This window comes from Bos taurus, chromosome 24 (genome assembly GCF_002263795.3).
Source record: "Bos taurus isolate L1 Dominette 01449 registration number 42190680 breed Hereford chromosome 24, ARS-UCD2.0, whole genome shotgun sequence".
NCBI lineage: Eukaryota > Metazoa > Chordata > Mammalia > Artiodactyla > Bovidae > Bos > Bos taurus.
This window is the reverse complement of record NC_037351.1, coordinates 38,762,113-38,778,904: the sequence shown is the minus strand read 5'-3', so window position 1 is coordinate 38,778,904 and position 16,792 is coordinate 38,762,113. Positions and strand designations below refer to the sequence as shown.

General features: G+C 44.3%; 1 protein-coding gene across 3 annotated transcripts in view; it reads left to right on the top strand.

The window, feature by feature from the left end:
* AKAIN1 (A-kinase anchor inhibitor 1) overlaps window positions 1-16,792 on the top strand; it is a 47,292-nt gene that overhangs the window by 14,049 nt on the left and 16,451 nt on the right. The window contains exon 1 of one of the 3 annotated variants that reach the window (XM_002697793.5): window positions 364-661. The exons of the other annotated variants lie outside the window; for them this stretch is intronic. Coding sequence (XP_002697839.2) covers window positions 646-661 — 16 coding nt within the window. The 5' untranslated portion in view covers window positions 364-645. Of the gene's footprint in view, window positions 1-363; window positions 662-16,792 lie in introns of those variants that run through there. 3 annotated transcript variants of the gene reach the window in all.

The window sequence follows — 16,792 nt, the reverse complement described above, 5'->3', positions numbered from 1 at the left end:
GGGGCCTGATGTGGCGCCCTCCTCACATGCTCCATCCTCAACTTCTTCTTCCCTCCAGCATCCTTTCCGACCTTATGTTGAGAGAGGAGTCATGGACTCCAAGGACCCCTTAACTAAACAGAGGGGTCCCACCCCTCTGTTGAGCCAACCCAACTCGGAGAACTCGAGTCAGCCTCTAGAGTAAAGATTTTTGAGTTTAAAAAAAATTTTTTTTAAAGGGCAAACTCATCCTAAATGCCAGTCCAACATCCACGGGGGGGGCGAGAGACAGCAGGTAATTAGAAGCAATTAGCTGCCCCCTGCCGGGAAGCCGGGCCTTTACCTTTTCTCTCTTCCTCATCCGTCGGTCCCTCTCGGTGGAAGTGGTGCTGCTCCCCAGGCAGCGGGTGCGCCGCGCTGGCGCGGGCATGACAGCTGGACCGAGCAGCAGCCTCCGCTCCTCGCGTCGCGGCGCCGGGCAGAGCGGTGCATTGTGGAGGTGGAGCGCGCGGGGCCGGGACCGCGCGGCCAGAGCTGTCCGAGGTGCTGACCGCCCGACCCGCGCCCAGCGCGCCGTGCACCGGCCCCCAAGCCGTGGCCTGCCCCTCACCTTCCGCCTGCCCGTCTGTCTCTCCTTACCTTGGGGCGCGGCGGCTGGAGGAAATCATGGTGTTCGCTCCAGGTACACTGGCACCTTGCTTTTCCACCAGGTGTCCGAAGGGGAGCAAGGGAGAGAAGAGAGGCGATAGAGAGAAAAGGCCTTTATCTTACGGGGCACCTGTGCGTTTTGGAGTTACTGTCTGTGAGCGGGCGGTGACGGGGTGGGGGTGGGGGGTCGCGGGAGAGAGAGTGTCCCTCTTCCCCTAAACCCGCCCCATCTGTCCTCTAAGAACCTCAGGCTCGGTCCTGCCCCATCACTGCTTCCCGCCTGCCCCTCCGTGTCCCGTCGGACTCCGGCATCTTGAGAACGGGGACCTTGGCCAGCAGCACGCGCCCCTATCTGAGCGGGAGGGCGGAGGGATGGGGCACGGAGTAGTGGGCTTCGGGCTACTTCGGTGGGAACCTTCTTCAGGGCCGCTTCCCCCTCCGTAGAAGTGGCAGAGGGACCAGGGACCTCCTGAAGGAGAGAAGTGTGTGCCGCCCGGGGAGTGGGACCAGGGACTTCCTGAAGGAGAGAAGTGTGTGCCGCCCGGGGAGTGGGACGGAGAGCGGAGGAGGGACGCGTACTCCTTAAAGAATTGGACCTGGTACCGAGGCTGCCACTGCGGCGCCGCCGGCGGTTGCAGTGTGTTTTTGGAGCTAGCGGTGAAGGACTTCTGTGCTTTTGCTGCTGTCTGTGGCTACAAGTTGGCCAAGAGTCAGGTTTGCCTGCGGTTGACCGGCGGGCCGGTGTATTTGAGTCACCGCCCCGGCCTCCCTCCCGCCGCAGGAAGGACTTGGGCGAGTGTTTCGGCTGAGGTCAGTCGAGTTAGGGAGTGGCAGGGAAACTTGACCGTTGTTAATGTAGGAAGCTCTCTCTCCGGGACCGACCTTCCGTCTTTTCCCCTCACCCCCTCTCTTAAATGACAGGCTCTGATAGTAGTATCACTGAAGACCGCTTGGCGGGGGGCGGGGTGGGGGCGGGTCGGCGGGAAGGAGAAAGGAAAAGAGAGAGGCCTGAAAGTCTTTAACTTTGTTGTGATTCTTTAACTTGAAAGGTTGGTTTGCATTCGCTGTGGCTGTGGACCTCAGCTAGCTAGGGAGGAAAGGTAAAATGCATTTCTTTTTTTTTTTCTAAGGTTAAGAGTTGAGCCTGGTCTTCAAAAAATTCAAATAAAAACAGGAGAAAAGGAAGCCTCACCCCGCCCCCACCCACCTCCCCGCAACCAGCTGAGGAGGCAGGAGTGAGTGTCTGTCAGTTCTGCAGGCAGTGACTCCGAGAAAAGCCCCAGAGCCCTTCTGCTGTCTGTCCCAAGTAACTCAAGGCGGGTCAGGTTCTGTTCAGCGAAGAACATTCAACCAACCCAGGGTCTGGAAAATTGGGAAACAGCAGCTCCTTGTTGCGTTTATAAGCTGCTGCTGCTGCTGCTAAGTCACTTCAGTCGTGTCCAACTCTGTGTGACCCCATAGACCGCAGCCCACCAGGCTCCCCCGTCGCTGGGATTCTCCAGGCAAGAACACTGGAGTGGGTTGCCACTTCCTTCTCCAGTGCATGAAAGTGAAAAGTCAAAGTGAAGTTGCTCAGTCGTGTCTGACTCTTTGCGACCCCATGAACTGCAGCCTACCAGGCTACCTAATGCTTTATAAGTGGGGGTGTAGCTCAGTAGTAGAGCGCATGCTCTATGGGGCTTCCCCCATGGCTCAGCAGGTAAGTAATCTGCTTGCAGTGCATGAGACACAGGAGATGCCAGTTCCATTCCTGGGTGGGGAAGATCCCCTGGAGGAGGCAATGGCTACCCACTTCTTTATTCTTGCCTGGAAAAATTATGTAGACAGAGGAGCCTGGCTGGCTACATGACTGAGTGACTAACACTTTATAAAGCATTTTCAGGTCTTTATCTCATTTGATCTTCAAATTACGCTCTGAGGTAAGCAGTGTCATCTCTAGCTTACCTTCTCCTGGAATAGTCGTGGTTCCAGATAATCTTGTCAACCTCAGTTGGAGTTTTCTGACTCCAGATTCTCTTCCTCCCTGCCCCCACCCCATACCTCAGGGCCTATCTTCCTGACAAAACGCTATACCATTTTCAGAGGTAGCTGCCTTTTGGTCCAAGGTCAGACATAGCAAAACGGAAGTGTTCTTACACTTCAAAGGTGGGAGATGGACTGGTGTTGTTGAGTTAGGATTGTTGGGTGATGTTAACTTTGTTGTTTAGTCACTATGTCATGTCTGACTCTTTTGCAACCCCATGGACTGTAGCCTGCCAGGCTCCTCTATGCAGGGGATTTCCCAGGCAAGAATAGTGGAGTGGGTTGGTATTTCCTTCTCCAGTGGATCTTCCCAAAATAGGGATTGAACAGGGATTCTCCTAAGGTGTGATTGTGGGTGAAAGGTTGTGAAATGAGTGGTGGGTAATTTCTGGAGTGGACTGACTTGGCTTAAGCAGCCCACAATGTAGATAGGGCTTTATTTTTCCATTTCTCCCCAAGTTTTGAATTAGTGCAATCTCTTTATAACCCTCAGAGACGGCATAAATTGACCTGAATAGGATATGTACAGAAACCCATAGGGAAACACTTTTTGGGTCATTTCTGCAATTTTGAATTTCTCTTGAAAAGTCATAAGCATTTTGGGGCAATAAGGACAGGATGCTAAAAATATTATGTCAATTACCTGCTCGTCTACTGATCATTGTAACGTTATTCTGAAAGAAAATCAGAACAATGAATTATTTTTTTTTAACCCTGCTAAATTTTCAGCATCACCGTCCCATTTCTAGGCCTATCGCTCTTCTAAATCTCTTTAATCTGGAGCTCCAGATGTTTTGTACTAAGTCAAGGGAAACATTCCCCCACCGCTTTCTCCAAGCCAACCTGACACTCCTGAAGGGAGGGAACAGAAACAAGTGCTATGATTATACCAACATTTATTTTAAAAAGTGTTAGATAATTCAAGATGAAAACAATAACAAACTAACAATGGGCTGTTCATTGGGTCAGTGGGCACTGTGTCCTTCAAAACCCATTGTAGCTCTTCTGGATTTTAGCAAAGGGAGACAAGAAGCCTGAGGTCTAGTTCTGGCCTTGCCTGCACACAGTGGCCTGTCTTTGAATTGTCCTGCTGCCTCTCTGCTTACCTTAAAGGCAAGGTGAAAAGTGACAGATTCATGAAGCCAATTTAAGTCCAAGAATACAGTGGAATGAAGTTCATATAACTCTAGTTATGATTCACTCTTACCATATTTTTGCATTCTCTTCTTTCAATTAATCTACAGATTATAAGGGACAGAGCTTAAGTTGGGCAGGATCTTTGGGTGTTTTTTTCACTTTACATAGGGTAGACAATTCAGTTCTACCCTTTTCCTTCTTCTTATACCATTCATGGGTCTTCCCGGTGGCTCAGTGGTAAAGAACCCATCTGCAAGAAGGAGATGCAGGTTTGATCCTTGGGTTGGGAAGATCCCCTGAAGAAGGAAATGGCAACCCACTTCAGTATTCTTGCCTGGGAAATCCCAAGGACAGAGGAGCCTGGTGGGCTATAGTCCATAGTGTCCCAAAGAGTCGGACACGACTAAAGTGACTTTGCATGCACACACTCCCTTGACTTCTAAGTTTAGTTTGAAAAACATTTAGCAAAAATAGTTCTAGAGAGAGCTGTCAAAAGTATTTAAGAAAATATATATTGCAAGGGGGTTATAGCTTTTCTTTATTTACATAAACCTATTACCAATTCCTGAGAGATCCATGAATAAATAAATTATATAGCAGGCAGTCTTAACTGTAAGGTTTACAGTCTGCCAACTTACATTCTCTTCTGTTGGCATAAAGGGTTTTTTTTTTTTTTTAAACTTTTATTAATTTATTATTTTTAAAAATTTATGTTCAGTTAAATTGACCTCTTTTTGGATGTACAATTCTATGAGTTATAACTCATGCGCAGAATGGTGTAATGACCACAGAACAGTCCTGTTGTATCAAAACGTCTTTTCCTGCTTCTCTTTTTGTAATTAGCCCTTTTCTCCTACCCCTAACCTCTGGTGACCACTGATGTATTTTCCACTATTACAGATTAGCTTTTTCCAGAATATCATATAAATGGAATCATATGGTGTGTAACCCTTGAGATTGGCTTCTTTTACTCAGTATAATGTCAATGAGATTCATCCGAATTTTTGCCTACATCAAGAATTCATTCCTTTTTATTATTGAGTCGTATTCCATTGTAAGGATGGATTCACAAGGTATTTATCCCTTTGCCTGAGTATTTAGGTTATTTTCAATTTTTGGTGATTATGAATAAAATTGTGATAAACATTTCTGTACATGTTATGTGTGAACATAGGTTTTCATGAGTCTATAAATATTAATACCTAGGCTTGGAACTACTGGATCTTATAGTAGGTATATGTTCTTCAGAATTTGTACCATTCTGTACTATCATCAGCAGTTTATGAATTCCAGTTGTTTTTCTAACAGGCATGTAATGGTATTCATTGTCGTTTTATTCTGCGTTTCCCTAATGGCCAATGATTTTGATAATTTTTTTCAGAATTTTATTTGCCATATGTGCATCTTTGTTTTGTAAGTTAATTTTTACTTTATATGGGGATAGAGTTGATTTACAGTGTGTTAGTTTCAAGTGTGCAGCACAGTGATTAAGTTTTATATATATCTACCCACTCTTTTTCAGACTGTTTTCCCATATAGGTTATTATACAGTATTGAGCTCTCTTTGGTATACACCTGGTCCTTGTTGAAGTTGTATCTTCTTTTGGTGAAGTGTCTGTTCAAATCTTCTGCCCATTTTGTGGGGAGATGTTTGTGTTCTTATACTTGCATTTTCAGAGTTCTTTATATATTCTAGATACAAATCTGTTGTTGAATATGTGATTTGTAAATATTTTTCATCTAGTTGTGGCTTGACTTTTTATTCTTTTAACACTTGGACCATTTTTAAGGGCAAAAGTTTTTAATTTTGATGCAATGTAATTTATCAGTTTGCCTCTTCTAAAGATTTTACTTTTGATGATGTCTTAGAACTTTTTGCCTAACCCAGTGTCTGGAGAAGGCGATGGCACCCCACTCCAGTACTCTTGCCTGGAAAATCCCATGGACGGAGGAGCCTGGTGGGCTGCAGTCCATGGGGCCACAAAGAGTCAGACACGGCTGGGTGACTTTCCTTTCACTTTTCATTTTCATGCATTGGAGTAGGAAATGGCAACCCACTCCAGTGTTCTTGCCTGGAGAATCCCAGGGACAGGGGAGCCTGATGGGCTGCCATCTATGGGGTCACACAGAGTCGGACATGACTGAAGTGACTTAGCAGCAGCAGCAGTGTCAGGGAGAATTTCTAAAAGTTTTATAATTTTACATTTAGATTGAATCATGGGATTAGATGACCCCCGTCAACACTTCATTTACATGAAGTTTACACCTAATTGTTTCCTCAAGGCCCCACCTCCTAATACCATCACATAGGAGCTTAGGGCTTCAACATAATAATTTTGGAGGGAGAACAAACATTCACTCCATAATAAGTTGATCAATCCTAAAGGAAATCCTAAAAGATGATACTGTGAAAGTGCTGCACTCAATATGCCAGCAAATGTGGAAAACTCAGCAGTGGCCACAGGAATCGAAAAAGTCAGTTTTCATTCCAATCCCAAAGAATGCTCAAACTACCGCACAATTGCACTCATCTCACACACTAGCAAAGTAATACTCAAAATTCTCCAGGCCAGGCTTCAACAGTACATGAACCATGAACTTCTAGATGTTCAAGCTGGATTTAGAAAAGGCAGAGGAACCAGAGATCAAATTGCCAACATCCATTGGATCATCGAAAAAGCAAGAGAGTTCCAGAAGAACATCTACTTCTGCTTTATTGACTATGCCAAAGCCTTTGACTGTATGGATCACAACAAACTATGGAAAATTCTTCAAGAGATGGGAATACCAGACCACCTGACCTGCCTCTTGAGAAATCTGTATGCAGGTCAAGAAGCAACAGTTAGAACCAGACATGGAACAACAGACTGGTTCCAAATTGGAAAAAGAGTACATCAAGGCTGTATATTGTCACCCTGCTTATTTAACTTATATGCAGAGCACATCACACGAAATGCTGGGCTGGATGAAGCAAAGGCTGGAATCAAGATTGCCAGGAGAAATATTAGTAGCTCAGATATGCAGATGACACCACCCTTATGGCAGAAAGAGAAGACGAACTAAAGAGCCTCTTGATGAAGGTGAAAGAGTGAAAAAGCTGGCTTAAAACTCAACATTCAAAAAACTAAGATCATGGCATCTGGTCCCATCAATTCATGGCAAATAGATGGTGAAACAATGGAAACAGTGACAGACTTTATTTTCTTGGGCTCCAAAATCACTGCAGATGGTGACTGCAGCCATGAAATTAAAAGATGCTTGCTCCTTGGTCAAAAGTGTTGGTCAAAAGGTATGACCAACCTAGACAGCATATTTAAAAGCAGAGACATTACTTTGCCAACAAAAGTCCGTCTAGTCAAGGATATGGTTTTTCCAGTAGTCATATATGGATGTGAGAGTTGGACTATAAAGAAAGCTGAGCACTGAAGAATTAAAGCTTTTAAACTGTGGTGTTGGAGAAGACTCTAGAGAGTCCCTTGGACTGCAAGGAGATCAAACCAGTCTATCCTAAAGCAAATCAGTCCTGAATATTCATTGGAAGGATTGATGCTCAAGAGCTACACTCTGATACTTTGGCCACCTGATTCGAAGAACTGACTCATCAGAAAAGACCCTGGTACTGGGAAAGATTGAAGGCGGGAGTAAAAGGGGACGACAGAGGATGAGATGGTTGGATGGCATTACTGATGACTCAGTGAACATGAATTTGAGCAAGCTCTGGGAGTTGGTGATGGACAGGGAAGCCTGGCAAGCTGCAGTCCATGGGATCGCAAGAGTTGGACATGTCTGAGCCATTGAACTGAACTGAAAGGAAATCAATCATGAATATTCACTGGAAGTGCTGATGCTGAAGCTGAAGTGCCAATACTTTGGCCACCTGATGTGAAGACCCGACTCATGGGAAAAGACCCTGATCCTGGGAAAGATTGAGGGCAGAAGGAGAAGGGGGTGACAAAGGATGAAGTGGTTGAATGGCATCACCTACTCAATGTACATGAATCTGAGCAAACTCTGGGAGATGGTGAAGTACAGGAAAGCCTGGTGTTGCTGCAGTTCATGGCGTTGCAAAGAGTTGGACATGACTTACAACAAAGTTGATTTTTGTATATGGTATCAATTATAGGTCAAGTTTATTTTTTTTTTTGCATATGAATATCCAACTGTTCTAATCCATTTTTCAGAAAGATACTGTTTCTCCATTGAATTGCCTTTGTAACTTGTCCAGATTTATTTGACCATATTTGTGTGGGCCCATTTTTGGACTCTTTATTTCATTCATCTTATCTTTCCACTAACACCACACATATTGATGACTACAGCTATATGGTAAGTCTTAAAATCAAGGAGTGCAAGTCCTTCAACTTTGTTTTTCTCTTTTAAAATTGATTTGGTTATTGTAGTTCCTTTGCCTTTCCATATAAATTTTAGAATCAGCTTGCCCATATGTACATAAAATCTGCTGAGATTTTGGTTGGAATTTTGTGAAATCTGTGTTGTTTAGTTTCCAATTATTTGAAGATCACCTACATATCGTTCTCTTATTTATTTCTAGTTTAATTTTGTTATGGTCAGAAAAATAAGTTTTCTGTGGCTTTAATTGTTTTAAATTAGGAAAGGTTGATTTTGAGACAGAGCATTGTCTGTCTTGGTGAATGAATCATGTGTACTTGGTAAGACTGTGTATCTGCTCTTTTCAGGTGAAGCTCTTTATCAATGTCATTTTGATACGGTTGGTTGATGACGTTCATTTTTCTCTTTTCTAGTTGATAGTCAGCATACTTGGTCTACTGACTACTAGGAGAAGAATGTTGAAGCCTCTAGCAAAAAAACCCGATTTTTCCATTTCCCCTTTTGTTTTATCACTTTTTCTTCATCTATTTTGCTGATCTCTTACTAGGTGCATATACATTTAAGATTGTTGCATTTTATTGGTGATTTGTCTCTTTTATCATTAAGTAGTGAAGGAAATGGCAACCCACTCCAGTGTTCTTGCCTGGAGAATCCCAGGGACGGGGAAGCCTGGTGGGCTGCCGTCTATGGGGTCGAACAGAGTCGGACACGACTGAAGCGACTTAGCAGCAGTGTCCCTCTTTATCTGTGGTAATTTTTCGTACTCTGAAGTCTGTTTTGACTGATAGTCATGTTGTCACGTCAGCTTTCCTTTGAGTACTGCTTGCATGGTACAGTTGATTCTCATTATTCACAGATTCCATATTTATAAGTTTTCCTACTCACTAAAAGCTATTAGTAAAACACATCAAATGAAATCAGTATTCACAGCACTTTTTCTGTGTCATTCAAAGACGTGTATGGAATGGCAAAAAAAATTTGAGTTGCTTGACATACATATTCCTAGCTGAGGTTGAACAAGGAGGTGGTTTGCTGTTTTGTTTCAGTTCTTGTGCTGTAAACAAATGTGCTTTTTGTGGTCTATTTAGTTTTTTACAAATTTGTGCTTTGTGTGTGTGTGTGTGTGTATGTGATTTCACTGTTTAAGATGGCCCTCAGTTGTAATGCTGCTGCTGCTGCTACTAAGTCGTTTCAGTCGTGTCCGACTCTGTGCCACCCCATAGACAGCAGCCCACCAGGCTCCCCCGTCCCTGGGATTCTCTGGGCAAGAACACTGGAGTGGGTTGCCATTTCCTTCTCCAATGCATGAAAGTGAAAAGTGAAAGGGAAGTCACTCAGTCGTGTCTGACGCTTGGCGACCCCATGGACTGCAGCCCACCAGGCTCCTCCGTCCATGGGATTTTCCAGGCAAGAGTACTGGAGTGGGGTGCCATTGTAATGCTGAGGTGTTGTCTAATGTCCTAAGTATAATAAAGTTGTGATGTGCCTTATGGAGGAGGAAAAGAGGCTTGCAGGAGCCTAATCCTTGTGTTTTCCTTGGGAGCATTAGTTCCGTATTTGCTAATTCACTGTTTGCAGTGACTTTATAGGATATAACTACTGTAAATAATGAGAATTATCTGTATATTATTGTCCATCCCTTTACTTTAATACCTTTATCACTGCATCCACTGTGGGTGTCTTATAGACAGCATATTGTTGGGTCTTGCTTTTTAATCACATGTAGTGCTTTAAAGGTGGTAAGTTAGCTACTGACTGCCGGGATGTCTTTCTTGTATAATTACTGCATTTTCTAATTCCCCATCATCATTTAAAATTTAACAGTATTTCATCAATTGAACATTTTTACTGTTATAGTTCTAGAAATTTTAATAAGCACAGATAGTCAAAAAGAAAATAAACATCACAGTATTACCCAGCAGCAACTGTTGATATTTTATATATAACTTCTCAGACATTGCCTCTATAACTACATCTCCCACTTTTTTCAGCAAAAACGTTATCGTGACATGCCTGTTATTTCTGGATGTGACTATTTACACAATGTACCGTTATCTTTTCATGCCATTTAGTTGTCTTCTACATGTCATTTTTAAGAGGCATAGAGCAAAGTTGTCATTGTTCCCATTTTTACAGATGGTAAAAGTAAGGTGCAGAATGCCTGACCAATTTTAGGTTTCAGAACCAAGGTTTGATGTCAAATGCACTTATTTCTGTACACAATGTCATTTTAAAATACATTGCAAGCAACAATTTGCACACTAGAATTAGAGACAAAAGAAAATAGATAAAACCAGTCTCTTTTGAGGAGAATCTCTGTGTACTGAGCATCTCTTCTGCCAAGTTAGAGGACACGAGGTACTCTTTCAACCACCCTGAAACGGGCTCCATCCTTTCACACTTGCTGAATTCTTCATCTTCTCCTGGCAGCTGTCAGTAATGGAGAGTGAAACAGTAGACAGCCAGAACTGGCAAAAGATGACCTGGACAGCAAAAAGGTCTAACAGGTTTACACAGGGCCTTACCATTTCTAAAGCATTTATATTAACTAATTACTATATGCAAGACGTTCCTTGGGTTGAGAATAAATGGCACTGGGTTAAGTATAGTCTCTCCTCCTCTAGACCACTCATGAGAATATTTCAGTTATTCAAAGTTAGTTGCTGCAGAAGCTTGGGTTTGGAGACCGATCGGCCTGGATGCAAATAGCTCAGCTCTGCCATGCCCACACTTAGTGGCACTGGCTAAGTCATGTTATCTTGGTGATTTGTTCCCGTGTTAACTGAAGGTCAGAATATCTGTTTTCCAGAGTGGTGATAAAGGTGAAATTGGAGTTCCTGGCCAACAGGGGACTGAACAGTAGCCATTACTGACATTATTGTTTTAAAGGGCAATGACTAAGATTGTGTATTTTTTAAAAAATATTTTACTTATATATTTATATGGCTGTGCTGCAAAGTCGCTTCAGTCGTGTCCGACTCTGTGCGACCCCATAGACGGAAGCCCACCAGGCTCTCCCGTCCCTGGGATTCTCCAGGCGAGAACACTGGAGTGGGTTGCCATTTCCTTCTCCAATGCGTGAAAGTGAAAAGTGAAAGGGAAGTCGCTCAGTCATGTCCGACTCTTAGCAACCCCATGGACTGCAGCCTACCAAGCTCCTCCGTCCATGGGATTTTCCAGGCAGAAGTACTGGAGGGTGCCATTGCCTTCTCCGTTATATGGCCATTGCTGCTGCTACTGCTAAGTCGCTTCGGTCGTGTCCAACTCTGTGCGACCCCATAGACGGCAGCCCACCAGGCTCCACCATCCCTGGGATTCTCCAGGCAAGAACACTGGAGTGGGTTGCCATTTCCTTCTCCAATGTGTGAAAGTGAAAAGTGAAAGTGAAAGTGAAGTTGCTCAGTCGTGTCCGACTAGTAGCGACCCCATGGACTGCAGCCTACCAAGCTCCTCTGTCCATGAGATTTTCCAGGCAAGAGTACTGGAGTGGCTTGCCATTGCTTTCTCCAACTAGGTCTTAATTACAGCATGTGGGATCTAGTTCCTTGTCCAGGAGTCAAACCTGGGTTCCCCCTGCATTGGGAGCATGGACTCTTAGCCACTGGATCACCAGGGACAGCCCAAGGATGTGTGTTTTATACACTTATGCATGTATATGATTTCATGATTGGATCATCAGTCTTGGGGAGCTATACAGTTGATTCTTTCTGTGCAAGAAGACTACCTTACTGGTTCACTGTGTCACCTGGATGGAGGTTGTGAAACTTTGAAGTGAAATGCATGACAAACTGAACTGATGATAAAGCAGATGTCAGAGAGCATCCTGGGATGAATAAGTTATGAATCATGGTAAGTTGCTGTTCAGAGGCACGCAGCTGCGTGCTTGAAAGCAGATGGCTGTCTTGCTGATCTGAATGATTCTAATCATCTCTAAAATTAAATCTGAATGATGATTTTCTGGTAAAGGTATACTTTAATATTTGGTATATTTTTCATATTTAACTTGTTCAGTTCAGTTCAGTCACTCAGTTGTGTCTGACTCTTTGCAACCCCATGAATTGCAGCACGCCAGGCCTCCCTGTCCAACACCAACTCGTTGCTACTTAGGGTAAATTGATATTTTGGGATTTGAGATATTGATTCACATTCTCTATGCCTTTTTTTTTTTTCTTGGAGCCTTAAGTTCCCATTTTGTGATCGTGTGTCATTGGTCACACACACATTCTTAGATACTCTTCTTTGAACATTATCTTTGGTCCTTTGTAAATCTTGTTAGGAATGAGACAGGAAGAGGGCAGGGCACAACCTTTCCAAGAATGACATAGCCCCAGGACACGACATAAAGTGATTATTCCCCACTGTGTCCAAGATGGTGGACTTCCAGTAGACCTTAAGCCTCAGTATGTGAAATATACTCAGATTATGAATGTATCTGAACAAATCTCATAAACTATGTTTGAATGATCTCTTTAATATTTAGAGAAGAGGCCTTCATAGAGTCCTCATCTGTGTTGTGCTGTCTGATAGAAGTTGTTCATTTTTCTCTCCATGGAATTTATTTCTAATGTTCTTGTGTAATTTTTTTTTTTTTTTTTTGCCTTCCCATTTAAATTTTAGGTTGTTTCAGGAATAAAAAGTGAAATCCAGTCTTTGTTGCAGTATAGTAGATGAGATTTTGATCACCCCCTAGCCAGGGAATTTGGAATGAAGTGCCCTATAGACTTAATTGCAATCTGACTCATGCTTCAGAATAAATTATTTCCCCACCAATCAGGCCATTCTGTACAAATCCATACGTAATAGTTGTTTTGCTCTAAAACTGACTTACGTCAAGAAGGACAACATTATGTGTTCTTCATTATGTGTTCTTTCTAGTGCCTTTGGAGCAATGATAGTAGGGTGGAGCTCAAGACCTCAAGAATGGAATTCAGGAAAAAGGACAGGCATAGCTGCTCTCCCTCCCAGTGCCTTAGAGCAGAGCTCTTAGTGAGAGTCATTGCCCCCTGGCCTGGGGAGAGAGGCCTTTAGTAGCCTTAGTGGGAATGGAGCTGGAATGTTGAGAATGCCAAGGTTGGTGTGTGTGGGAGGGGTGGGAGATAAATACTTTAGGTAATTGCATTTATATATTCAATCTGTTAGGTCTTCCCTGGTGGCTCAGATGGTAAAGAATCTGCCTGCAGTGCAGGAGACCTGGGTTTTATCCTTGGGTTGGGACGATTCCCTGTAGAAGGGAATGGCAACCCACTCCATTATTCTTGCCTGGAGAAATCCATGGACAGAGGAGCCTGGAGGGCTACAGTCCACGGGGTCGCAAAGAGTCAGACATGGTGGAGTGATGAAACAACAACAGCAACATACATGTATACTTCTGACCAGAACAGTGGAAACACTGCACAAAACTTACTGAACTGTCTTTATTTCACTTCATGATATGCTCATGTTCTACCAACATTGACCTTATGCTCCTGATGACTCAGGAGGGCCTGGTAAAAAGGAACTAAGGACCATCCTGTCTTTCCTTCTCCTTCTGTGTTGTTGTTTTCAGCTTAGGTTGTTGCCTAATTCAGGGGAGTGGTAGGCACGAGAAAGAATGTGATCGGGTCTCTTGGTCATGCACATTTCATAGACATCACTGCCTTCTTCCCAGGTTCTAAGCAGGCTGTGGTTCTAACAGCAAGTGTGGCTGCTCCCCTAAACCTGTCCCTCTACTGTAGACAAAACACAATAGTGCTTGCCTGGGGGCCTTGCATCTCACTGAATTCATACATATCACAGGTACTCAGTTGTGTCTGACTTTGTGAGACCCTACGGACTGTAGCCTGCCAGGCTCTTCTCTCCATGGGATTTCCCAGGAAGAATACTGGAGTGGGTTGCCATTTCCTCCTCCAGGGGATCTTCCCGACCCAGGGATTGAACCCACATCTCTTACATCTCCTGCATTAGTAGGTGGGTTCTTTACCACTTACGCCACCTGGGAATACATTTCATCCGTTGCAATTCTGTGCTCACGGGGCATCACTGAAGCTACACAAACATGCGTATGGGGTGGCTGAGAATGATGTGTTGCATGGATCTCCTCTGGGCAGGTCTGTATTCCATCATCCCATCCAACTTCATTTATAGAACTCAAGTTCATTGATATGATTGTTAAGACTTTCAAGACAGCAACAGCAGAGCATTAAATCCTGCACAGGAGCCTTCTGAAGGTGGGGCTCCGTATGACTGCATCAGTCACATGCCCGTGAACCTGGCCCTGGCTGCTGGCATATCTCCTGGCTTGAGGCTAGGGATGCCCTGAACATTGTGTGGTAGTCAGGCCTGCCCCCCACCAAAGGCACTGCTGGAAAGGTTGGTCTTCTGTGTCTGAAGAGCATCTGAGGTCTGCACACAGCGCCAGTTCTCTCTGTGTCTGTGGAGCTGTTCCCCTGGTGGTCTCTGCTCCGAGATCCTCCATGTCATGGTCACTTCATGGGAGACCACCGTTTTCTGCTCACCCTGCAGTCGTCGGGCCCCTCTCTGCTTTGTCTGAGCGGGCAGTTCTGCTTATTGCTCTTTGCTGTCATCTTGCTGATGAGGACAGGTTCTCCAAGGTGGACCTCGACGGCTTCTGGATGTGGTGCGTGGCCCTCAGGGTCCCAGTAGGCAGTGCCCCCCTTGAAAGGGAACCCTCATGGGCACTGCCTCTCCCTCAGGGCAGGACAGTGAGAGGCGGTGGCCCTCCAGAGCCTGGCCCGTCTCGTGCCTTGGTTCCCGGGCTGTCCTAGCCAGGCCGCACCATCTTCAGTACCAGGGTCCACCGGGCTCTCCTAGCCAGGCCGCATCATCTTCAGTACCAGGGTCCACAGTACTCTTGTGACTTTTCTGAGCATGGGAAAGGGGGAAGAAATGTCCATGGGCCAAGAGCTGCCTTAGGCAGCCAGAGAATGTAGTGCAGGGAGCAGAGAGTGTGTGGAATGAACTGGGGGTTGGGGTAGGGGGGCGCAGAGGGGAGGGCAGTGGGAAGGGAGGCTCCAGGGCAAGTGATCCAAGCATCTTTCTTGGCTTGTTGTCTTCCTGTACCAGGATGTGTGCAGCAGGAGGGGCAAAGGTCCCAGACAGCCCAGAATCAATCCTCCACCCCTTTTCTGGTTGTTATCCCATTTCTAGGTCTCTAACCATGTGCAGCAGATGGCAGGGGTGGGGATGATGGCAAAGAAGGGCCAGTCTGGACAGGTTCTCATATGGCAGTTGCTGCTGCTGTTGACCACCCTCCATGTGGTCCAGGGCTTAATGATTGTGCTCCCAGCATTCAAGACCATTCTCTGAAGCTTCTTTCTGAATTCCCAGAGCTTGAAAAAAAGTCATAGTTAAAGTGTTAGTTGCTCAGTTGTGTCTGACTCTTTGCGATCCCATGGACTGTAGCCCGCCAGCCTCCTCTGTCCATGGAATTCTTCAGGCAAGAATATTGGAGTGGCCCATTCCAATATTTGGAATTCCCTTCCCAGTTGTCATTCCCTTCTCCTGGGTATCCTCCTGACCCAGGAATCGAACCCAGGTCTCCCACATTGCAGGCAGATTCTCCACTACCTGAGCCACCAGGCAAGTCCCAGAGCTTGGTTCTTGTTAATTATTTATGAAGCAAACACTCTGTGCCAGACCTGGGCTCCTGTAAAACAGACATGACCCCTGCCTTCAGGGGGCTTATCATGCTTAGTCACAGAGACTAGAAAAACAGCTACCCAGTGTCCTGACTGTTTTTTCCATCAAAGGAAAGGACATGATTTTATTCCAATTAGAATATAACCAAAGTCAGCCCCTCATTTCTGTTTTGGCTCACAATTGAGTCGCCAGCTGCTTTTGTTGGTCTTTTATGTCACTGATGGCTGATCATCTTTTTGGACGTGGGGAAAATGTCAGTATCTTGAATCAATGATTTGGAAAACAAAAAATATGCAGAAGTTGAGACAGCTACACAATAAAATACAACACACACCAGAAAACACCTACTATGCTCCATAATGTGATATTTTAAAAACTTGTTTAATTCTACAAAAGGCTTTCAGATTGTGTTTATTACATCTGAAGGAAATTCATATGTATTATGCAGCAGTGTCTGGTCAGTCAAAGCAAGTTCTGGGGAGAGGATCTGAGAATTTTCATGGTTAGTAGTAATTAATATGGTTCTCTTAGGCTCTTTAGTTTGCATGTTACAGTGTCTACTTGCAGAATTTTAATGATTAAATGATTTTTAACCAATTGTGAAATGAAATAATCCTCATGCATTAGAACTCAGAAAATATTTAAGTAAGACTTTTCACCAAATCTTTTGTCCTTCTTCAAAGTATCTGATTATGCTGTAAACTTTCAAACAAGAAGTGTGTTACCTACATCCCATCTCTATTTTCTTCCATCTTGACTTTTTTCTTCATTGGCAGGACCCTGATATTCACAATTAATATGAAGGAGGGAGTTTTATAGGTTTGGTATAAATGAATTGAGTCAGGCACCTTAGAAATTGCTTCTCCAGGCAGTAAGAATTCAATTTCTTACATTCTTGGAAAGTACCAACAGAAAGAGACCAAGGAAAACTCTTTTCTGATGGAGGTTTTTTTCTCCCTAAAAAACGTTTTTATTTTATTTTATTCAAACATTTTTATGAATCGTCTTAGCCTTTGGT